This window comes from Oryza glaberrima, chromosome 1, assembly GCF_000147395.1.
Source record: "Oryza glaberrima chromosome 1, OglaRS2, whole genome shotgun sequence".
NCBI lineage: Eukaryota > Viridiplantae > Streptophyta > Magnoliopsida > Poales > Poaceae > Oryza > Oryza glaberrima.
In genome coordinates, this window is record NC_068326.1 from 30993766 (window position 1) to 31019120 (window position 25355).

The 25355-nt window shown below is 43.8% G+C and overlaps 3 protein-coding genes across 12 annotated transcripts; all 3 read left to right on the forward strand.

Moving 5' to 3' along the window:
• The first annotated feature begins 569 nt into the window (after positions 1 to 569).
• On the forward strand, positions 570 to 12476 carry LOC127753219 (uncharacterized). 10 transcript variants are annotated; one of them, XR_008012527.1, is made up of 6 exons: positions 570 to 1407; positions 1544 to 1601; positions 2411 to 3048; positions 3174 to 9960; positions 10718 to 10754; positions 11744 to 11833. XR_008012527.1 is itself a non-coding variant. In XM_052278727.1 (6 exons), the coding sequence occupies exon 6, from the start codon at positions 11549 to 11551 to the stop codon at positions 12272 to 12274; it is 726 nt and encodes a 241-aa protein (XP_052134687.1). In that variant the 5' UTR covers positions 681 to 1407; positions 1544 to 1601; positions 2411 to 3048; positions 3174 to 3312; positions 3819 to 3849; positions 8145 to 11548; the 3' UTR covers positions 12275 to 12476. The 10 variants fall into 10 exon arrangements, 7 of the variants coding, with proteins under 7 accessions (XP_052134687.1, XP_052134676.1, XP_052134694.1 ...); XM_052278727.1 differs by having other exon boundaries at positions 681 to 1407; positions 3174 to 3312; positions 3819 to 3849; positions 8145 to 12476; XR_008012525.1 differs by having other exon boundaries at positions 572 to 1407; positions 3174 to 11075; positions 11744 to 11887.
• A 9010-nt stretch (positions 12477 to 21486) lies between these two features.
• Positions 21487 to 23624, forward strand: LOC127764669 (protein CHLOROPLAST ENHANCING STRESS TOLERANCE, chloroplastic). The gene is made up of 6 exons (XM_052289580.1): positions 21487 to 21906; positions 22008 to 22052; positions 22151 to 22264; positions 22761 to 22841; positions 23120 to 23293; positions 23435 to 23624. Exons 1-6 carry the CDS (start codon positions 21532 to 21534, stop codon positions 23522 to 23524), a joined length of 879 nt encoding a protein of 292 aa, XP_052145540.1. The 5' UTR covers positions 21487 to 21531; the 3' UTR covers positions 23525 to 23624.
• Positions 23625 to 23810: 186 nt separating this feature from the next.
• LOC127764679 (uncharacterized) lies at positions 23811 to 25282 on the forward strand. The gene has a single exon (XM_052289592.1). It carries the CDS (start codon positions 24177 to 24179, stop codon positions 24975 to 24977), a length of 801 nt encoding a protein of 266 aa, XP_052145552.1. The 5' UTR covers positions 23811 to 24176; the 3' UTR covers positions 24978 to 25282.
• Positions 25283 to 25355: the final 73 nt, after the last annotated feature.

Here is a 25355-nt window from a genome sequence, read left to right on the forward strand (position 1 = left end):
TTTTAAAATGAAATAAATTGTAGATATAATTACTATATGCTTACATGTTGAACTTTGTGTGTTTAATAGGTTGACGTGGCATGTTTGCATGTAGGTTTTAGGAGTGCTAATAAATAATATGCTTGCATGTTGATCTTTTTAGTTGTTTAGTGGATATTAGCTTTATAGAAAGAAGGGATATATAAGTAAAAAAGATATGCATTCTTTTGTTTTTTTCCTATATTTAAATAGTGTGTTTTTCTTTTCTCCATGTTGACAAATGTTCTATTCTCTATATTCGTGCATTCTGACTACTCAGCACTCCCTCCGTTTCATTTTAAGTGCAACCATAAGTTTCCACGTCCAACTTTTATCGTCCGTCTTATTTGAAAATTTTTTATAATTAATATTTTTGTTGTTATGAGATGATAAAACATAAATAGTACTTTACTCGTGACTTATATTTTTAATATTTTTATTTTTTTTAAATAACACGGACGGTTAAAGTTGGACGCGGAAAACCATAGCTGGACTTAAAATGGGATGGAGGGAGTAGTAGACATCGATATAAATTGATCGAGTAGTCGAACTTGACATGATGGCTTACATTGTCAAATTTTAAGATATGCGCATATATAGTCCAGTCCGAATCATATCATATCATATAAATCCTATAAACCTGCCGACGGGTACTGTACACTGTTCACTCGTCCGCACGGCCACGTTGCCCAAAAAATCAGCGCTGTTCGATCTCCTGCCCAGGCACGCGCTTGCCATCGTAACCAGCCACCCAGCCGCTCGCAACAGGCGGAGGAAAAAAAAGTAGCCATCAAACCCATCGATTCCTCATTCTCTCGGCTGCCTCGTCGACTCCGACGGTGCCACCGTTCCCCTTTCGTCTCCACCTCGCGCGCGCAGCTCACGACGCTCGCCCTTGTCGCTTCCTGGCGAGGCCATCCGCGGCCGCTGTTGCTTCTTCCTGGACGCCGCCACCATCTCCCCACCCCCACGCGGCACCCCGTCTCGCCCTCTCTAGGGTTTTCTCGGATCAAGAATCGCTGTAAGCCACATTTCCCCACCCGTGCTACTCCCGAATCCGCAATCCCCATCCGAAGATCCTTGCGACCTCCGCCCCAAGAGTCCTCGCCGCCGGCCAGCGCCACCATCTTCTCGCATTGCAAGCAGCCATCGCCTTGTCGCCTTACTTGCCGGCGACCCAGCGCCGCTTCGTCGTCGTCGAGCTAGCGGCGCCGCAGCTCTCCCCTGGAGCCATTGTCCTGCACCACCTCCCCGCGGACACGGTGCCGGCTGCAGCCGTAGTCTTCTCGTGGATCCACCGGCCAACACCGCCACCAACCATCTCGTCCACGGCCATCTCCTCGCTTCTCATGGCTGCTGCTCGTCGGCTCCTCCACACCTCTCCAGTTGGTACTGCCATGCTCTGTATGTACTAATGTTTAATTAGGTTTCTTTTCTTTTCCTCATATTGTTGATCTGCATACCTATTCCTTTTTGCAGTAGCTGTTTTACTGCTCAGTTTGGCTTTGCTTTGCTGTCTATGCAGGTGCGTAGGATACACACTGGTCTGGGATATCAATAATGTTCCTCTTCCATTGTTACAGGTATGGTTCCTACTAATTTCCATAAAGATTTCTTTTGATTTTTAGATAAAGGATTATAAATTAACTCGGCCTCTGCACCTTTAAGAAGGTGTACACAGCCAACAAAAAGATCCAATAGTACATAAGACTCAATCAAATACTTTTGATATGTTTGCTAGCCGTACAATCGGCCTAAAGTCCAAACAACAATCATGTTTTCCTATTTCTTTCACAGTATATGATTTCCCATTGTTTTAGTGATGCATAATAGTTTTATATATCCTGCTGGGATTCCATTTGTTTAGCAGCCATATGTGATTACAGCACATATTTTCATTTTTACACATAGCAAAATTGCATGTACAGAGGGATATTGGCTTCAAATTTTTCCCCATGTAATTGTATCATGTGTTCATATACCTATGGTTAGTGCAGTATGTCACAAAACCATGCACCATGAAATGTTAACTTATGAAAAATCATTGTGCTATTTGTCCGATTGCACATGCTCTATTTCTGCTTGCATAGGAATAATTAGTAACTGCTTTGGTGTACATAAGATGATTGTTTTTTGCCGCATGCTTCAATGTTTCTAATTGGCTTCACGGCGATACAAATGAGAAGAATGAGGTGCTCATTCAACCTGGAAGATGATTTACTATTGCATAGATAATCTTCATGTTTAGTATAGAAGGCACACAATTGAATTTGATTGCAACCATTTGCAATGATTGCTTATATTACGAGTCCTATATATGGACTATCAAGTTCATGGTCTTCAGTAAGTGATATATTTGTTGAATTGCATGCATAACACCTTGCTTTTGTAGGTTTCATGGCTTTGCAGATGCTTTTGTAGCTTTCATGTGATGACGAGGGCCTTCATTTGTGCGAATATACACAAGTTGCTGGCATTTCTTCATTTTGCATAGTACAAACTCTGCTGGTATGTGCAAATGAGGCCATATGGATGGTTCATCACCATGAGGCTTCAATCCATAGTAACCGGCAAGGTGATAATTAAATTTGTTCTAGCATTTCTTTCAGTAACGATGTTTATCAATAATACTCCCTTCCTGTGACTCTTAACAACTAGCATGTTACTAGCAGTAAGTGTGGCTTTCCTGATATCTTCCGCAGGTTGCGCGGTTGCACTAAACAATAGGACTGCATTTCTGCTCTCTCATCTGTTTGTGTTGTTTGTTCATCTCTCTTGAACAGGTCACAAATTTATAATAACAGGATTGATGTGCAAATCTGATTAGAAAAGGGAGCAAATCTCTGTGCCGGCATCACATCGGCTTTGCATTCTTAGACATTTCATTCCGATTATTTGCTTTTTTCACCCATTACATTTACTCATAGTTTCTCGCTTTCCTTTCATCCCCTTTTCACTGACCAGGACAGATCAGGACTCTTTTCACTTTTTACTGATGACATGCTTCCTCAGTTAATGATGCTTTTATTGGTAGGGCAATCTTTTCATATTTGAGATGTCTTTCCATCATCATGCATATTATTTTTATTCGTTGTTACCTCTGTTGTGGTATAGTTACAGAATCATGCAAAAATCAATATTCTCATATTTTGCAGATCCGCTGCTTCTTCCACTCCATGCGGTACACCTGTGAATGTGCCTGCTTTGACTATTTTGTATACAACAATACAAGTACCCACCTCTTTCCTCTTGACAAGTGCCCACCTCTCCATCAACCCCTTTCCTTCTCTCTAGGTGAGCATTAAAGGTGCACATGAGCTAGCTATATAATTTTTGGTCTTTCTTCAATTGACATGCATAGAAAAGTTCTATTAGTTTCTCTATTAAATTGTCTATATCCAGCTTTACCTTCATATCACATCCAGGTAAATTGTTCCTTTTCCCTTCACATGGTGCATCCTAAACTGCCAGAATATATGCCATGTGGTACGTCTTATTTTTTGCGTGCACGTGTGGATGACATCGCTATATGCATGACTGTCCCTTTTGGGTATATGCCCAGGATGGCATCAGTATGCACACCCAGCCTTAGAAGCAACACCATTTGTTTAGAAGGTCTGCATTATAGCCGCTAATGTAAATAGCTGTTGTCATATATATGGTGTTTGCTTCTTAAAATTCTTTTACTTTACATAAAACTGCAATCCAGACTATGAACGAGCACTTATGGTTGAAATCCTATAGCTCTTAATTATTATTACTCTGAATGTCTACTACTTTGCTATGCTTCTTATTTTCAGGGTAAACATGTGCCATGAAAAGTTGCATTAGGTAAGTCTCAGCCAGCTATTGCTGATAATCTGGCATGAGCTACATTTTTGTTAGGCTACATTACTGTTGTTATGGAAAAATGAAAAGGTATTAAACTGGGGTACTATTGTTGCTAATCTGGGATGAGTTAGATTTTTGTTGGGCTGCATTACTGTTATTATGGAAAATGGAAAGGTATTAAGCAGGGGTACATATGTGTTGCTAATCTGGGATCAACTACATTTATTTCCCAGTTAGGTTCATCTCTAGCAGCATCAGCTTTATAGATCTTTTATCTTAGTTAATCCTATTGAATAGTGCTATTTTGCCTTAATTATCCTTTCTTATCTTCTGGAATAGCATATTTTTACTTTCCTAATTATTTTCTACAATAATATAACATATGTTGTAAATCATCCTTAGGTGCTGTATTTTAATCACAATAAAAGTCTGCCACCTTCAAGCAGTCTGCCAACAAACATCTTCATATACCGATATTTTCCATAGTATCTATTCATACACCATGTAACCAATTCGTTCTTCCATCACCTAAAATTGAGATTAATGTTATAGATATATTTTAATGTTTGAGTAATTGTTGTGATAGATATTTTTTTATTGAAGTTTGCTTTTTGGCGTCCGCGGCAACGCCGCGGGGTCCTTGCTAGTACTTAATGAACTTGTAGTCTCCTATAACTTTCTTTGGTACAATATTTCCTTTCCAAGCTCTAGCTGGTAACCATCCGTATCGCTCAATAATATTGTGGTCAGAGTAAAGTCAGAGATAAAACTAAGAGTGGACAAAAAACTCGAAACTCGTGGCTCGGATCGGCTCGTAGCAAGCTTTGCTCAGATCGATTTGAACTCGTAGTCTTAATGAGTCGAATCGAGCTAGCCTTTTAGCTCGTGAGCTTAACGAGCTAGCTCGCGAGCTGCTCGTTTAGCTCGTTAGTATAAAACATCACCATATCTTCATGAACTTAGTGTTTGTTGACTAGTGCTTAGTCTTTTAATTACATCAAAACTATTCACATTTATTGAGTACTATATTAGTTGGTGTTTATTATTATGTTAATACATAATAAAATGTTAAAATAGATAATATTAATATGATATCAATAAGATATAGCTCGTTAACGAGCCTAACGAGTTTAACGAGCCAGCTCGCGAGTCGAGCCGAGCTAGCCTTTTAGCTCGTACATTAACGAGCCGAGCCGAGCAGGCTCGTTAAGACAACGAGCTCAAACGAGCCGAGCTGGCTCGTTATCCAGCCCTAGATAAAACACATGTATCATGTCGGGACAAGAGAAAGTGTAAGTCTGTCATACCAAATCTTATACGGAATCAAACGTTACACGTATAGTGGAAGTCCTAAAAAGATAAAAAACGAGTCCCAGGTAAGGAGAGAGAAGCAACGTCCTACTCGGCACTACTAGGTCGCATCCATAGTTGCTAGTTCTATTTGGACAAGAAAATATCCGACGGTATAAATACAAGACAACCCCAAATGACAAGGCGATCCAACGAGTGCCACAAGATCCATAGCCACATCCAATTTTATTGAGTTCTTGTTCGAGCAAATCGGTAACAGCTAGCCATCGATCCCATGCTCGAACTTTACACCGCTATACTGACAGACTAGATTAGGTTCTACTCCCTATTGTACTTGTAAGAGATTGTGATTATATAATGATAACACCGGCTCCGCCCAACAGGAGTAGAGCTATTACCTGTCAGTAGAGGAGCTTGAACCTATATCAAAATCTATGTTTTCCGGTCTCTTTTACCGCAATCTCGTGTATGCCCTAGTATCAACGTTTCCAATACTTTTACAATTATTGTAGTCAAGTACAACCCGTCAACACTTTAAAATAATAGAAACGTATTCTATGCATACTGACTAATAAATATCATAAGAACTAGTATATTATAATAAAAAATATAAGCATTTCTAGTCATTTTCTAAATTATATTTGGGCGGAGAGATGTTCAGATATATATATATATATATATATATATATATATATATATATATATATATATATATATATATATATATATATTGTGTGTGTGTGTGTGTGTGTGTGTGTGTGTGTAATAGTATCGGAAGTACACGTACATCATTTCCAAATCTTCACTGACATTTATTAGTTGGTCTCCTTGGTGTGTAAACCCTGAGAGCTCCTTTTAAAAGCATGCAATAAAAAAAATGTAGGAATAGAAAAAAAAACATGGGATTAATGTGTCATGGCTTGTGGAATACCACATGAACAATAGAAACATGTAATGTTGTTTAGATATCTCATAGGAAAAATACGTGAAATTTAAGATTTATATATAGACTTGTTAGAGAGAGGAGATAGAGAGAGGGGGGATAAAGAGGAAGTGTATTGAATATATCGAAGGAATTTATAAACATGAAGTGCAACCAAATGTTTGAATTCCATCAAAATGTTAGACACATTTTCCTATTCTTTGAAATTCCTTTCAACCAACTCACGATCTAAAGGTCTCTCATAGGAATTTCTTTCTTTAGATTGGATTCCTCTAGTTAAATTCCCTACTGATTTCCTACCTTCCAAAGGAACCCTAAACTGTGTACACATGATAAGTTTCTGATTATAATCACTATTTTGTTCTCTCCTAACAACCTCATAGTCTCTGAAGTAACATTGGAATGTAACCTGCCATGTACCAGCACGCAGGACCTTTAGTTTTGATTAACATAGTACAATGCTTTATTTTCGCCTATTTCTATTAAAATTATAAAGGGTTTGTTTGGAGAGTTTCTAACAAGTGTAATTTTTTTCAGAACCAAACATTTTTTTCCCAAATAGTTTAGATTTTCATCCAGAATTTAGGGAACTGCAATTACATAATCGAGAAAATAAATCAGGAGGTAGAGGCAAGGAACGTATATACGAACCGGTATGATACTAGCTACGAACTATAGTTGCTTCCCAAACATGATCAAAGAAACGTAGCAACTTGCAGGATAGTTTTGTCATAACGTGCTCTCGTCGCTTTTTTTTTTGGATGGAGGGAGTAAGTCCTGTCTGCACGGGTATTCTGCAGAAAATCGTGCCGAGAAATCATACTACGCGGATCGTGATTGCGTGAATACGTCAGCCAGAAGGTTCTTGGGTCAGCCCGTCAGTAGTCAGAAGTACTCCGTATCAGATAGGAACACAAGCTGCACGACGGTCGACGGACATCGACCATCCACTCCACTGTGGGCGAATAGAGAGGCGAAGAAGACGCTACGACGTTGCAAGCGACATAGGCCCGCCCAACTATCTGAGGCAGCGCCGCGAGGGGTATGGATCCGGTCAAAAACACGCCCGCCAGCCCGCGCCCCTGTTGCTCCCCCCCCACCCCACATTTGCCACCACGTGCGGCAAGGCCCGACCTGCTCCCGTCACAGCGACACGGCATCCGTGCTCCGGCTTTTCGAGAGGGCGGGACATGTTGGAATTAATAGATGGGCTAAGGTCCATTCGAAGATTAATTCTTTGAAAAATCACAAAATCTCACCTCATGGGATGGCATGTATGTAGAGTTTAGTATCATCTTGCTTATTCTAGGAGAGGGGGACCTCCTTAAAAGGGAGGATGCCCTCCTAGCCACTTGAAGCATGTGTGGTGGAGAGAAGGGGAACACGCTCGCTCGCCTCGCCTGGCAGGTGCGCGTGCATGACGTACGTGTCGAATGGTCCGTAAAATTGGCTCCTCACCCTTGCGCAGATGCAGCCTCCTTTTGCAGTTTTGTTTTGCTGCAGGAAAATTCGGATTTGTTTTTGTTTCAATTCGGATTTGTTTTGTTTTGGAAACATTCCGAAAAATCCGGTGCGTGAAAACGGCGTGGAGTCCGGATAAGTTACGCGCGACTTATTCGGTTTGGTTACGCGGAGTGGAGATCGTGCGGGCGCCCTGATCAAGCGACCTATCTCTATATAAACCGAGCCGCCGTCTTCACGCAAAACACACGAAATCAATCTAGGGTTTGCCTCTTCCTCTGTGCTGCGCCGTCGCTCGTAGACTACTCCATCCCGCTCGCCGGTGTGCACCTGCGATCGGGAGAGCAGGTCTCCGGAACCTCTGCCTTCGACGTCCTGAACCGGGAGAAGGCGGCAATAAGGTTTTTGGGACCGCCACCTCGTTACGTCTTTGACATGTTGCGCATATTTGATATGTTTATGTTTTACTGCTTAGTTTACATGTGTAGATCTAATGATGCGTTAATGCTAGTATACATATGTAATGTCATGATTTATTTATGAAATATATTAAATCATTATATGTCTATATTCTCAACAGGACCTACCGGACTCTGACGCGCACGCTACCCCAGGCACACGTCCCATCGCTGCAGCCCGCGTCTAGACGAGAGCTGTATGGCTCGGCCGACGCCGACGCCGACGCTCGCCCGACCCACACCGCGCGATTCGATTCGCACGCCCACGCCCACGCCCACGCACTTCCCGCCGCTCGCGGGTAGACAACCAGTATCCCCTACCGCTCTCTACTCTCTAGTCTCTCCTTTAAACTTCCTGGTGCTGCGGCGCCTTCTGTTTATGCGGACACGGCCAAAGGCAGGGCGGTGTGTCCAGAGCAAAGGGCCGCACGGTGGGTGGCAGGTTGGCAGGCGCCGCTGGGCATAGAATGCGGCACAAAGGCTTTATTAACGGTGTGGGGACTGGGGATTGGCTGAGGACGGCGAGGGGAGCGGGAGTGGCGCAGCGACGTGGCGGAGTGGCAGGGCCCGTGGTCAGATGACATCACCGCGCGCGCGATGGGTCACGTGAGGGCGGTGTAGTTGGCCTGTGGGTTATGGCCTGGATCAGTCTGTACCAGCGGCGCCGGGCACGTTGGGTGACGGCCGAAACTGTACGGACAGCGCAAAATGTGGGGATACGGACGGCATCGTCCTTGACGGCACCTCATCCTTGGTGGGTTCCAAAATCTACCGGGTGTATCATATCATATCATATTAAATCTTTAGTTTTCCTCGGCCACTATCGACAGTAAATCGGTCCCTGAGAGGCCTCCGATCTGCTACAGTATAACAGTGCCCTTTCCCCACATCAGCCGTCCGATCCGGCAGTCACGGCACATCACAACCGTGCACCTCCCCATCACCTCCCCCAATTCCCAGTCGGTCGTGCCCTAATCCCTCATTTCCTCTCCCCTTCCTACGCGCCGCCGCCACCGCGACTCCTCGCATTCGTCCCCACCACATCCGAGCCAGCGGCCGCCCGCCCGCCGTCGCTACCTCCTTCTCGAGCCAGCGGCCGGCACCACCACCTTCCCACGGAGCTAGCGACCGGCGCTATGTTCTCACGGAGCCGGGCGCGGTGCCATCTTCTCGCGGAGTCACTGGCCCGCACCGCCGCTACCTTCTCCTCATAGAGCCAGGGATGTCGACACCATCGCTGTCTGTGTCCGCTTCTTCGCACAGCTACGCCAGCTTGCGGCCACTACTACACCAGGGTCTGACTTGCTCTTCTTGTGCTTGCTTGCTTCTATATACCTTCTACATTGATCAATTCGGGTAACTTATGTTGCAAATATGTGGTTAAGATTTGGGTGTGGGTGGAGCAAGTGTGCCAGCCACTGCACTGCCGTCCACTCCCATGAGAAAGTCAGCTCCATCAAGATGAACGAACATCCAGCCACTTGCGCGCTCCTCCATTTGCTGCCGTATGAGGATGAGGCAGGCAGCTCCAGTTAGGTCACTACTCTGCTGAAAAAAGAAAACTGAGTCCTGGTACCGAATCTAGCATTTGCTTCTTTTCCTTCCAGATCTGGATTTTAATTCACTGGTCTGCCTTTTGTTATTTTTAATTATTTTGTTCTATTGATTAGTCTCATCAATCTTTACTCTACAAATGATGATTTACATGGTCATTATTCCATCCAGAAGAAATGCACAGACTGTTTTACAAGGCAAACATATTGAAGGGTTGTTCTATCTCGACCAAAGTTTCTCAGATTATTTTGCCTGCTGCTGCATTGTAATACTCATAAGCTATATTACCATCATCGAATCCTCATCCGGATACGCAGCTGTGTTTTTGTTGTATAGTGTCCAATGAATCTCTGAGCAACCCTGTTATACTGGAATAAAATTAAGGTACACAACTTTGTTATTGTTTCGTTAAATACTTGCAGATTTCAGAGTTCATCACAAGCTTTCATTTCTTTACTATATATAATCTTGCAGTTGCAGACAGGACACATGACTTTGATCATGGTTTAGCATCAGCTGTCTGGGAATCTTTGAAATTCCTAAAGCTAAATATATAGGACACTCGTGTCCTATATATGCTAGCAGTTGAAATGCTTCACAAACATAGTCTACAAGTATCTGTTGTTGATTAGCGCAGTGAATATTGTCGTAGCCACAAAACTGCACAACGATTTTACTTGGTTTTAGTTTTCTTATTGCTTTTGCTTATATAAGAGTTAGGCCATATTACAAATAGTAACTGTTAGCTTTAAATCTTTTTGTTTACCTAATGATTCAACTGGAGGAAAAGTTCAAGCTAGCTACTGCAGATAATCAGTTTTGCTTTAATTACCTTGATCAGTCTGTAAGTGATAATCAGTTTTGCTTTGGTTATGTTTAATGCCTTCATTATTTACTTTGGTTGGAAGTTCAAGCGTCAGTTAAAGTTTCTTCTGTTGGTTTATTCACATTATCATGCCATATAATCCTGTGACAAGGCTTACATTTCTGAAGCTTTGTCCTAACATATCTGCAATTCTGTATGGGTGCCGTGTTGTTCAAGAGATGCGTTCTTTTCTACCTTAGTACCAACAGACTTCCGCTTCATGGTTCACTTCACAAATCTTTCTCCACATGTTGTTTATTTATCTTAAACGAGCAGGATGGAATGCTTCATAGGCTGCTTCAAGGAATGGGAGGTAAAAAATGTGACCAGCAATCCTATAGTTCTGGTTCTACATATATGTGATCACTGTAAATACACAGCTAACTTGCTTCATGTTGCTCACTGATATTTGTTTTTCTGGTCACTTATGGATGCTTATATTATTTGTTTCTCACTGGTATATCTTTCAGGATAGTTCATTTTATAATAATTTGTCATTCAAATTTTATTTCATACAGATAGGCAAGCCCTCTATTTTCCAGATTGATAGGGGGGGGGGGGGGGGGGGGACATCGAAAAGATATGCACCTCTTCCTTCTTTGTACAGCTGAAGTGGTGCCTTATGACAGCTCATGTTAGAATAAATCGAATGAAACAGCAACATACACAACCACACGCAATTTCATCTAATGAACACACAATTGTTTATACTTTGCTATATAGTGGACAGTTACACCTCAAATCCCTCCTAGAATAAATCGAATGAAACAGCAACATACAAAACTATCTGCAGTATGGCCCTTTAGGTCTGTATAGCTCTGTCATTATTGTAAACTATGCATTTTGTACATGTGCTTAAGATTACTAGCTACCTGTTCATGTTTTCATGCTATATTATGGTATGACATGTAGATTCATTGTACAAATACCACACTAAAACCTTTTTTCCCTCCCGAACAGATGGTCAGGTACGTCTTGAACGGCAGTTTATTTCCAAACTAAAATCATGTTTCTTCAGATTCAACGGAAAAAAAAGCATGTTTCTGGAAATTCACTTTATTTGATTATCAACACCCTTTCACACTGTTAAATTGTTTGATTCCTATCATGGATATAGTATCAATACATATACTCTGTATTATTATAGCACGTGTATTACTAGCACTGAGTTTCTATTATTATTTCACAATTCCTATTATCTTCTTTGTTCTAATGATTTCTATTATTCACCATGCCATTTTAAAATTATTACACCATGTATTCCATGCTATCGAACTTATTAAATTACATGTCCTTTTGCAGAAGAATTTGACATTGGCATTGTGCCAGGCTCTGTTGTTGCTATCCAACCTCCACATAAACATTGTGCCTTCTTTTGGTGATATGGGTGCTTTAGGTATAGACCTCTGTCGTCGCTCGCGCCTGCGCTGGCCTCACGGTGACGGCCTCCATGCCTCCGGCCTCGCTGACGGCCGCGACGTGCAGCCGCCGTGCTGGCCTCACGCCGTCGTCCTCCTCCGCCACCGGCCACGGGAGCGCCTCCACCATGCCGCCGTCGGAGTCGCCCACTCGCCGTGGGCTTCGTCGCCGCCCGCACCCGATCTGGCCACGGGAGGGCCAGATCTGCCGCACACCACTCCGGCCGCCTGCTCCCGCGTCCGACGCGCGCCGCTCGGCCTCCTCCGCGCCCCGTCGCGCCGCGCCAACCTGTGCCCCGCCGTGCCAGCCACGGTCCCCGCCAGATCCGGCGTGAGAGCGACGGATCCCGACGCCCCTGATGATGTATTCAATCTATTGACGGTTCCATTCTCGACGAAACAAGTAACCAAATAGTACTCATATTACTCTTCTTCCAATTTGTTTTACATTCCGAAAACTAGTAATTAATCGGGATGAAATCAAACAATGGCTTGGATTTGGAATCAACTTCAGGGCATTGAGGGCGTCATCCGATAAGACTGGCCTTGCCTTCATACTTGTAGGTGTCTTTTTAATAATGGAAAATTTTTCCGTTTTGGCACCTGCTGAAACATTATTGTTCTTCGTCCCACCATCAAAATTTTTCATCGTCTTTTCCGGTGCTACTATCACGAGGATGAGGGTGTCAACGCCAGAATCATTGATGCCAAGACGTTGTATCCTATTTGGACGAAAAAAAATATCTATTTCTATGATAAGTTATTTCAGATATTTACTTACAAAATAAGTTTTTTTTATAAAATCTAAAATATAGAAAACTAGTGCTTGACACCACAGTAGAGGCGTACTAGACTACAACCGGACCGCACGTACCCATGCTGAGACGAGGGCGCCACGAGGATGAGGTTGTACTTCATTTGCTAGTCGCATTCGATCCAATCCTCCGTTATTATCGCTTGCACATGGACATGAGAGCAGCTCTAGTGTTGGATCGACTATTGCAGTCTACGGAAGACGAATAAATTAATGTTTGGTTTGATAAGTCTATTAAGTGTACGCACGTTGCGAGCGTATGTGTTTGTACTATGTTTTAAAAAAAACTAATCATGAGGACCATGTTAAAAAAAAACCAATCATTTAGGCTGTGTTTAGTTTGTAAAATTAGGGAGAAGTTTAGGAAAAGTTGGTAGTTTGGAAAAAAAAGTTGGGAGTTTATGTGAGTAGGAAAGTTTTGAATGTGATATGATGTGATGAAAAGTTGGGAGTTTTGGGGGAAATTTAGTGTGAACTAAACATGTCCTTAGTTTTGCTCTACTTGCATGTACCAACAGCTACAGGGCAACAAACAATTCTTTACTCGGTTGGTTCGACCATAATTTAGATTCCATTTTTTTCCTCTGACGTACTACTGCTACAGTGTAGTATGGTTCATTTTTATGCACTAAAATCGATTTAGGAGCTGCTCTGAGTATCCTGCACATCATGTGCATGCGCCAAAACTTTAGCTACACCATTATAGAAGCGATTCCAGGCTTATGATGCTCAATCCATTATGGTGAATTTTCTAATTCCCAGTAGTTTGCAATGACCACGAGTGGAATAGCGGATAGTGCGGTATCTCAGCATCCCATCCAGCAGACACTCCTGCATTTGGCTTTATGTCACACATGTCTCAAAATCTCAAATACTCCTACACATTGTGCTCCTTATCATCACTCGCTTAGTGTGAACTTTTCGGTTTGTCCCACACCTTAGCGCTTCATTCATTGCCCTGCGGCAGCGGTAAACAACAGAGAGAGAGACACAGAGAGAGAGAGAGAGAGAGAGAGAGATTATTAATTGACGAATCAGAAGGTCTGCAACCGTAAGATACGGTAGGCGCAGATTAAGACTATTCCCAACCTAATAAATAATAAATAGGATGATGTTAATAGTAATCCCTCTGTATTTTATTTTAAGGTATGATGCTGTTGAATTTTTAACCAACGTTTGACCATTCGTTTTATTCAAATTTTTTTTGTGCAAATATAAAAATATTTATATCATGTTTAAAAAACATTTAATGATGAATCAAGTCATAATAAAATAAATGATAATTACATAATTTTTTTTAAATAAGACGAATGGTCAAACGTTGGATTAAAAGTCAATGGCATCATACATTAAAATATGGAGGTAGTATTAAATAAGCTGCCACCTATAATAAAAAATGATGTGACAAGTGAATAAATGAAGAAACAAAAGGAAATCATGTCTTACATGAGACATTGTTTCTACACAATATCCAAAATATCATGTGAGATAAGTAGCATTAAATTTCAGTATAGAATAGTGGTGTTTACATTGGAAAATTAGTGTCTATTACTAGTTCCTTCATGATAGTCCTAGTTTCTTGATGATGTGGAGTTTATGTAAACTATATCTAGTGTCTTGGGTTGGGAATGACCTACAGTGCTCATACAATCAACGCTCACTGGTGAAGAAACCATCTTTGGTCGGTCTGGCAAAATCAACAATAGTCCCGGTTTCAAAAAGAACTGGGACTAAATATTGTTTTTACTCCCGGTTATAAAAATTTTGATCTTTAGTCCGGGTTGGTGTCATCTTTAGTCCCGGTTCATGGCCTGTCAGAGGTATGTCAGGGGGCCGAGGATCTTTAGTCCCGGTTGATACTACCAACTAGGACTAAAGATTACAACTTTAGTCCCAGTTGATAACACTAACCGGGACTAAAGATCTATCTTTAGTCCCGGTTGAAAACTCCAACCGGGAGTAAATATTTCGCTCCCACATCTAATTGGTTAAGTCTCAGACCCCTCCTCATCAGATCCTCCTCCTCCTCAGATCTAGCTCCTTCCTCTCCTCCCCTTCCTCCTCTTTCTCCTCCCCCCTCCTCCCCTTCCTCCTCCTCCCCTCTCCTCCTCACATCCGACGGCTAGAGAATCGGCTGGCGGCGGGCGGCGAGGCCGCTCGCGACGCGGCAGGCGGCAGGGCAGCGCGTGGCGGCGGGTGGCGCTGCCGGCGGGGCAACGCGCGCGGCAGCGACCGACACTGCCGGCGGAGAAGCGCGCGCGGCCATGGCAAGCGGCGACGTTGGTTCTCTCCGTTTTTTTTAATAATTTGTGATTTGAGAGATGTATAATTTCTTTTATTACAAATTTTTGATTCATTGCATCGTTCTGAGATGTATAATCGATCTGTGATGCATTTGATTTGTGTGTAATTTGTTTAAGATTTGTGATGGTTTGTAAGATTTAGGATTTGTATTTGTGATGTGAATAATTTAGGATGTTACATTGATTTCGCGATTTGGGTATATGCATGGCACTCATATTTGGGGATTTGGAGATTTGGTGTTTGATTTGGGTATATACATCCAACTCGATTTGGGAGAAAATAAAAAGAAAATGGACCAACCGGGACTGCCCCTATCGTTTCTTTAGTCCCACTCAAGAGAGGGATCTTTAATCCCGGTTGGTACAAAGATCGATCTTTACTCCCGGTTATTTCACCCGGGATTAAAAATAGCGATCTTTAGTCCTGGATTGGTAGTCTCGGTTTGAAAACCGGAACTATAGGGGGTTACGAACCGGGACTAAAAAGCACTTCTTCACCAGTGACTGGCTTCTTGGCTTCTTTTTAGAGGTGTTCTTGTTCCGTTAAAAAAATTTAACCTAGCAGTGGGGGTGGTAATGATGGACCCAACATTTTACACTCGAAAATTTAAGGGCCGGGTTCAAAATGGTTTGGACTTGCTTTTTATACATCTTTTGCCTAAAAATATTTGATGGTTAAGTAGGGTCGTGAAAGAGCATATATATGGAGCTTGACCGATTACCATCCCTGTCTCGGATGGGTCCCCTCCTATTACAACGAATCCGCATAATTCTTTATCCAAATTCGTTGTACTAGTAGTGTCATATCCCCTTTTAGATTAATTTTTTTTTATGAAGGGAGTTCTTAATTGCATTCCGTGTTGTTGGTTTCTGATCTTGTTCACTCTCCGGATTTTACTCCAAGGCGTTGTTCTAATACTTCTGGGAGCAATAAGTACAGTTTTATTCTACAAGACCAGACACGATCGTACTTAAATTGCGGATATCCTATCTTAGTATAAAATTGATACTTGGCCACTAACTTCTAAATCTCAGTATGTAATTATGTCACATCATGCACTAGTTTTATTTTAAATATCATGCAAAGATAACATAATATTTATAATTTAGTCGTATTCTTAGAACTCAATATACAAACAATATAAAATCATTATCTCCACATAATTTTCACATTAATTAAACACATACATCCACCATTTCTATAATGTATAGCATGCATTCATTCACATATCTCACAGCAAAGCGAAAGGTATCAACTACTCTATCCGTCTAAAAAAACTTAACCTCATACTACGACATGACACATCATAGTACAACGAATCTGGACATACGTTGTACTAGAAATGTATCACATCTTATTACTACGTGTGACCCTGCAATTGAAAGATGTGGTGAGTTATAGCTGTATCAATGAACCAAATGATTGTCTAAAAAGTTATGGTATAGCTAATCTTAGATGTGGCAAGTTGGATATGGAAACCAAACAGTACGTCCCTAAATCCGTCCAAAAACCTAGATCATCGTCTACGTCGTGAGCATACGTTGTCCTTTGTTGCCTTTCTTCACTCTTCAATAGTTCAGTTCAGTGAAGCACACCATCCAGCGTCGGACTACGAACTTACGAAGCGGAGGAGCACTAAGGCCCTATTGGCCTAGACTTATAAGTCAGCTTATTGGCTTATATAATTTATAAGCTGGTGGATTTAATGTCCTAAGTTAATTTAGTGGTTGATTCATATATCTACCCCACATAAGCCAAAAAAAGCTTCTCCATCATAGCTTTTGGCTTAATAGTGTTAGAGCAGTAGCGTAGCTAGCTTATAGTCCATTTGGGCACAGGACTACCCTATATTTTAGCCTAGAGACCTTAATCCCTACTATCAAAATTCATGATCATTTGCAAAAAGAACTATACATACTAATATATCATGCTTTTTAAACTTGTTAGTTAGCCTGACAACTCTAGAGTGTTAAGTATTCATTATTGCATTTTTGTCAAGTTTTGTCAACTCGTTACTTTTGTGTTTGTTTATACGATTAGATTGGAGCTAGCTGTCTTTTTTTTTATCATGGTGTCTTATGTTACGATGATTTATTTGAATTAGGTGGTCTTTAACAATTTTGTAAATGCATATTATATTGTATGGTGATATTAAAAATTGTAGCATAAGTAGGCACGACAAGGACAAGTTTTGTAAATTTCGTAGTATATAATTTGTTTTTGCATCATTATATTTGCTATCTACAGGGTACTTGGCCACACCTAAATTTTTTCATCCTCCATCATGGAAAATAAGACTACCCAACGAAAAATTCCTAGCTACGCCACTGTGTTAGAGTGGCTAATAGCTTCAAAAAGGCCAAACGGAAAAGCTACTTATTTGTTTAGGATTAGACTTTTCGACTTATAAATTGGCTTATAAGCCTAAACAAAGAGGGCCTAAGGCTGTGTTCGGTTAGTGGGGCTTCCTGCACGGAAAACGGAGCGGTCCATTAGTACGTGATTAATTAAGTATTAGCTAATTTTTTTTTTTTCAAAAATGGATTAATTTAAATTTTTTAAGCAACTTTCATTTAGAAACTTTTTGCAAAAACACACCATTTAGCAGTTTGAAAAGCGTGCACGTGAAAAATGAGGGAGATGGGTCGAAAAAATTAGTTCTGCATTTTTTCCAACATCAAGCAAATAATGCAGTCTGAGAGAGCGTGGAGGCCCTCAACGTTGCGCAGGAGAAAAAGAGCAAGGAAAAAGTACACGGAAGGTCGCTCAACTTGTCATCGAGTTACAAAATCATCCCCTAACCGTAAAATTCGATACAACGCATCCCTGTTAACAACCAAATTTAGCAATATCAGCATCGGAAAAGAGAATTAGATCGAAGTGGAGTCGAAGGCGAAGATCGATTCGAGAACAGAGCAAGAATCGGCTGGAGTTCGGATCAGCTACGATTGGATTGGCTAAATCCAAGTCAGACTGGGTTAAGTGATATAGCCGATTCCGGCAATACGACTTGGTGTACGACATCGGGTTGAATTGATGTGTTTCAAGATAATTGCCATGCATGGATAGAGTCCTGAGAAGGTAATTGTACCTATTAATTAGGACATTTTATGTAATTTCCTTAGAGATATGTTTGGGCAAAAGTCCGCCGCAAAGACTTATGGTATCTTAGAATTTGTTAGAGATAAGAGTCGTGTCCGATATGGACATAGTTTGTAATTTTCGGGTATAAATAGACCCCGAACCCCATGTAATCAATTTACACACACGTTCAATACAATTTCGGCGCATCGCCACCCTTTTGCTTTTGTTTTATTTCGACGAGTTCTTGCTTTCGGGTTGAGCTGCATCGGTTTCGAACTTCAACAAGAGGTAAAACTTGTTATGACGGCTTGCGTTCTTGGGATTAGTGCTTCCATCTTTATGATACTCTAATCTTGTTTATGTAATTCGTCGAGTTATCATATATCTTACATAATCTCTAGCAATATCGCCATCTAACCCCACAATCGGCTAACATCTGTTAACAGAAGGCAGCCGATTAGGTTAGATATCGATGTTGGTTTAGATTATATAAGATATCTACCACTCTATGAAACTTCCAGCGGCTTGATTGTCTAGATATTGTTCTTATTTTCATACTTAATGCTGCATCAGTTGAGTTTGATCTATTAAGTCGTGCTTAGAATATCAATCTCTAGCCTGCTTTCTGGTTGCCGATTAAGGTAGCATAGGAGTTTCAGCCGATCTTATCTGATTTAACTATATTTGCTCTATATGCTTCGTTGACACGTTAGATCTGCCTTTTATATCAAGATATTGTTACATCTAAGTATATTAAGCTTTTGTTTAGTATATTCTGCTTGTTTTAACATCTTAACATAGAGTTGTATCGGAGTATTAGCCGATACATGCTAGATCTATCTGATCGGCTATGCTATGAACATATATAGTCCTGTTATTAATATATATTTCGATATAAGTAATTTATACTGTCTCGGCATGGCGACCGATCTATCCCAATCACTTGATTTAAGTATATATTGATATAAGAATTATATGCTGTTAATATCTACAGCCGATCAAATAGGTTTGGTTCTTTATTATCTATTTGCAATTGCCGATCGATTTACATATGACATCGGCTCAGAGATAAATGATACGTCATCGGCACCTAGCCGATCGGCTATCGTTTATAGGTTTAACCGCGGTTTCGTTGTCTCTATTTCTTGTTGATTGCAGGATCAAATCAACTGGCACGCTAACACACCCGAAGACGAGCTTTGGACCTGCACTGGAGTTAAACAGATCTCCCAGGCCTCGTATTTTTCGTCAACAATCCCCCAACTTACAAAACCAGTGCAAACAAGTGCAATCAGCATGGGACCCATGTGGACCCCGCATGTCAGCTTGTCCACGTCAGGAGGGTCTTTTTTTCCCCTCGTCTCTCCCCTCCTCTCTCACTCTTCTTTCTGGGCAGGGCAGCCGGCGGCGGGGAGGAGGTCGCCGGGGCGAGCAGGTTCGACGGGCGGCCGGCGATGCGGCGGCGACGGCGACGGCGGCGCCGCGCCGCCGTAGTAGGAGCCGGGGAGCGGTGGCGGCGTGCAGCGCCGGAGCCGCGGCGGGGCGTCGGGGAGGCGGCTCGGCGTCGTCGTCGGACGGGAAAGGGATGTGCCCACCACCACCATCAGAGTAGCCCTCGTCGTCGTTGTCGTCCGAGGGAAAATGTGTGTGGCAGTCGCCGCCGTCGTCGTCAACCTGTTTGATGGCCGCCGCGTCGACGGGGAGAGGAACCACGGCGGCGGGGAGCGAGTGGACCCCCTTCCTTAGGTTGGGGAGGCCCAGCGGTGCAGCGGGGTCGGACGACGGCAGCGCCTAGACGTCGCGGAGGAAGTCGTGCAGCGCTGCGGCGGCATCGCGCAGCGAGGAGGAAAAAGTACAGCCTGCGCCCGCGCGCCGCTCCTTCCCCCGCCACGGGCAGGCAGAGCAGTGCAAAATTCTAATAGAAGAAACCAAATGGAGGCAGCAAAAAGACAGATCAAATGGATTCACCAACTGATCCATTCATCTGCCAGGCCAGCTGGGCTTGGCATATACATTGCAGACCACTAGAACTATAAGAACCTTATCATTGTCATTTGCTAAACAGAAAAACTACTATCTGCATATCTTCAATTCCATGTCTCCAACTCCAAGAACCAGTTTTGATCCCAACAGGAGTGCAGGAATGGAGGTAGCAGAATGCAGTGAGAAGCTGCAATTTTTGAAGGCATCAGCTTCAGCATCAATGGCTTATTCGATTGTTCAGTTCCCAGTCAAGTGGCAATCCATCAAGTACAAGTTGCAGAAACTCTGTTCCAACTTCCAACCTGAAATCCTGAATGTGCCAGGAGACGATGACAGCTGCAATGAACATGTGATTCTTGTTCAGTTTCTTCAGACGGCTATGGCAACAGTAAGTCATATTCAAGCTATTGCTTCTCAATGCAGCGATGAATCTTACAATGGTGGAAGGCTTCCCCCGCCACGCGCGCGCCGCTCCTCCCCCGGCGCCCGCACCCACTGCCCGTGCCCGGCTGCTCCCCCATCGGCCGCCGCCCGCACCCAACTGCTCCACCTTGACGCCACGGCTCGCTCGACCCCGCCGCGGTGCGGTGCGCTGCTGCCTCGTCTCCGCTGCCGCGTCGCCCGTCACCGGCCGCCGACGTTCTCCTCATGTCCCGCCTCGCACTGCCAGCCTCCTCTCCACTCGTTGAAGTCACCGGCCTCCTCCTCCTTCGCCGCTTGCTCCTACCCCTCGGCGGCTAGAGGGGCGGAGACTTCGCCGCTGTCGCCAATGGGGGCGAACAGCCGCCGCCGTGCCGAGGCCGCTCCCCGTCGAGGGAGGAGGGAGACTCGGGTGGCGGAGCGGCGTTGGGCCTTGGCTTCGTGGCGCAACCTGCACAAGAGAGGAGCTGACATGGACAAGCTGACATGTGGAGCCCACGTGAATCCCGCGCTGACTCAGCAGCACCGTCGGACAAAACCGGTTTCAAAACCAACGAGGGAGCTGGTTTGCATTGGTTTTGTAAGTTTGGGGACGTGTTATATCTGGTTTTGGGACGATTTTGTAACTCGATGACAAGCTGAGGGACCTTCGGTGTACTTTTTCCAAAGTGTAAACGGCCTGGAAATGGGAGGATGGGCTGGAGCCCATGGGAGCTCAGTTCCAAATGGCGCTAGGGCTAGTAGGCTCTGATCGGTAGGCCGAGTTGGGCTAGTAGGCTGTGATCGGTCGGCCGAGTTGGGCAAAAACAGCATAGTCCGGCCTGTTTGCTGAGAACGGGCTGTCATGAACAAAAAGGGCCAAGCCCATGCGAATATATCTCGAAGTACCAAAGAGACAAGGGCTTTGTGTACTGCACGACTGTTTACACAGCTGCAACGGCGCGCTCACTGCCGCCTGGGGCCCGCAAGGGGAGCCGAGAGGTGCCGCACCGTCGTCATCCTCGCAAACCGTGCGGCCGCGGGCGAGCGGAGATGCCCCGGACCCAACAAGATAGGGGGGAGCCAAAATGGCGCTGCTCTCACCACCCTCCCCGCCTCCTCCGCTCCCGCCACTTCGCCGCCGCCCCGCCTCTCCCACACTCCTCGCCGTCGCGACGAGACCTAGCTCTCTCCTCTCCCTGCCCCACTGCCACTGCGGCCTCCCCCTCCCTTCTACAGCCAACGCACGGGCGTATTCCCGTAGCAGCCGCCGCCGCCGCCGCGTAGCTGCCTCGCTCGGCCAGGACGAACCTGGAGTGTCAGACACAGCTGTCGCTCCTGAGGGAGAAGGGGATTCCGAACCGCCGGCTTCCTCCGATGGAGCCGCAGGCGACATCGCGGCTTCCGCCGAGCAGCCGGAGGCGAGCCCCGAGGACTTGGAGGATATCCGCCAGGTCAAAAGGGTACGCGCCTTCTAGTTACGCCCCCTTTCGCTTGGTTTATGTTTTTGGGATGAGTTCGTGCTTACTTGGTGTTTGGTTCGGCACTTCGGCTGCGGTTGCAGGTGCTTGAGCTTCTTCAGAAGAACAGGGATATGACCTTTGGCGAGGTAAGCAGTCTTTGGACAGTCAAGATAATCCTGGTCGAGTTATTGCCGATGCCCGATGATAACTTACTATGGTGTTCTGCTTCGTTGCTGCATCACAGGTTAAGCTAACTATCATGATTGAGGATCCTAGAGATATAGAAAGGAAGAGATTACTCGGCATAGAGGATCCTGATGAAATCACCAGGGATGATTTGGCTGATGCTTTGGTTGAGGTACACTATCAATGAACGTGAATCTTCTGTCACTTTCATTTTGTGAATATCTTTCTTGGTAACTACTAGCATCTTCATTCACTTGAGGAGCCGACATACATTTTAGTGTATACTAACCAGTCACATGCTATGCTCTAGTATTTGAAATAACCAGTAAAAAACACTGCCTCTGTACTGTAGCACTATTGTTGACATTTGAATGATAAAGGAAATCTAAAAGATTTGTTGTGCCTTTGCTGGTGTCACGCAAGAACTGCTGCCTCCCTGATGTGAATTACTTGTTTTTAGAACCTATAATTATCAAACAGTCGTTTAAAATTTATTCATTCTAACTTTTTTTTTTCCAAATGAATTTGCCTGGATTCCATTACTCATGTAACAAAATAAAGTGAAGTGAGTACCTTTTTACATGATCTTCATACCATCCTTCTTCATTCCATACTTAGTTTGGCCCCAACATATTGCTTCAGCGGTCAGTTAATAATATGCCTTGCAGGTTAATGAAGGCCGGATTCCAGAAAACCGTGTTGCCCTTCAGTTGCTTGCGAAGGAGATGACTGAATGGCCAGATCTTGAGGTAATACTGACAATTCAGTTTATCGACTTCTTAGAAATGCATATAAGTTTTCTCCAGCTACCATACCACCATAACAATAGTTTTGCCTACCAGCGTCTTCAAACTGCTTGACTCATACTGATTATTTGTATGGTTTTGTCAGCCTTCATCACTTTCAAAAGTATAAGTGTACCACTGAGCATTGCTCGTCACTTTCCTATGCATATGTTTTCATTGTCTTTTTGTAACAACCTGTTTAGTCAAACTGTGTTTAAATTCATTTTTAATTTTTTGTACAGATGGAAGCTCCAAAAAAGAAGAGTAAACCTGGGAAATCTGTCTATGCAAAGGCTACAGATACAGGCATTGATCCTGAGACAGCTGCTAAAAGACTTAACATTGATTGGGATTCTGCTGCTGATTTGGATGATGAAGAGGAGGAAGATGATGAAACTGAAGTGCCCTCCGCAGTGGTAAGATGTTGATTTTGACATATGCCAACAATATTGGTTTTAGGTGCAAACATTTGATCAAAATTGAACAGATCTCTTGTACCTTTTTTTTTTTGCCATATCCTTTTAACAACACACCTTTTTTTAATTATTTTTTTGCAGGGATATTCTGCTCTATATCTGTTAACTGCCTTTCCTGTCATTATTGGAATATCAGTCGTGTTGATTCTTTTCTACAATTCTCTACAGTAGTTCAGCCCTGCTCATCTTTGCTTCCCGAGGCAGATATCCTCCTTTTATTTTCTTTTGTAAATCTGAGTCAGCTTAATCTTCATTATTGTGAAGAAATGAAGATGTGAAATAGTCTCTGTGGTGATATGACAACTGACAAGATAGTAAATCCGTGAAATGCATATTACCAAAATAGAAGGCTTGAAAATAGTTTTTTCCCTGAGATATTTTGGCCTTTACTCTTTTTTTTTTTTTGAAAGGAGGGCAAGAGCTTTTGCCTCATATATTAATAGAGAGGGAAAAAATGTACAAAGTATTTTGGCCTTTACTCTCAATTCAACCTCTTTTTCCCCATATCCTGCATCAAGCTCAAGCGGTTATACTATATCCATAGATATCCACAAGCCAGAAAATGCCAGCACTTTACACATAGTCGACATCCTTTCGTTGTGTCATCTTCACCATTTCCTTTTAAGAAACATAGTCGTGCCAGAATGCCGCTTAGTAGCAAGCACGAACAATGATAACAAGGCAGCAGCTGACCACAGCTGTGTAGAGAAAGAACAGCGGGTGCAGTGCAGCGGTCTAAGCCTGAAGATTTGATGAAGTGGAAGGTCAACCAGCTCACCGACACAGCACGGCATGACAAAGAGGCAGACAGCCCTCCATCCGAATGTGCTCTCCACCATTCCATGGTAGCCAATTCCATCATCCTGTTTTAGTTGTCAGGAAGCAGTCGGAACATCTCGTGCATGCAATTCACTTCTGGTACGGTGATGCCATGAGTTTTTCTCAAGAAGGCGATTCATTTCGAGAGAAGCATGCGTCCTTCAAGAAAGAAGCTGGAGCTGCAGGTATCGATGATGAGGAGGACCAGGACCGGAGGTCCCATGCCTCTGCGGACGGATCAAATGCAGCCAGAGGCGCCGCCACCGGCCGGCGATCCCGCGTTGCCTCGTCGGTCACCGACATCTCGAGCAACTCGTCGATCAACTACCGGAGGGCGAGGCAGGATAGGTTCGCCGGCGACGGCTTCTGGTGCGGCGCTCTCTGCCTTCCCCTGCCGGGGCTGTCGAGGAGGCGGCCGATGCAGCAGCAGCAGTCCATGAGCCTGAGCGAGCCGGGCGCCCGGGCGAGCACGGCCGAGACGCGGGCCAGCGTGGCGTCCAAGGGGGCATCCATGGAGAGGTTCAAGTACAGCTCGTCGTCGTCGTCCGGCATCGTGTTCGAGCGCGCCGGCGGCGAAGAGGAGGAGCAGGAGCAGGAGCAGGAGCCGTCCGCGTACTTTGACCTGCCGCTGGAGCTGCTCAGGAGCAGCAACGTCGACACGGAGTCGCCGGTCACGGCGGCGTTCCTCTTCGACGGCAGACGCGGCCTGGGCCCGAAGAAGTTCACGATGCCCGAGCTGCCTGAACTTGATTTTAGCTTCCCGGCACCGCCTGAACTGTCGAACCCGTCATCACCAAGGACCTGACAATCTCTCCTCCGCATGCCATTTGGTGTCAATGGTTTGCCTTTGAGTTGAAGTAGGCATGAGTTTCTCGATTGCCTATACACTGATGTGTTTGACATTCATATCGCTGTTCGCCTTTGGTTTTTGAATTTCTTTTATTTTTGTTATATTGCGTTTGACAACTTGAAATGTATACATTTCTGTTTTAAACGGGCTAACAATGTTACAGTTTACATGGCACTAGGAGTATATCGCTGGTGTAAATAGACAAATACTGAAAACAGTTTCATTTACATTAATAAAAGAGTAAAGTCCATCACCGGTTCCTAAACTTGTACCGTTGTATCATCCTGGTCCCTAAACTCGCAAATTGACCGTTCAGGTCCTTAAACTTGTTCG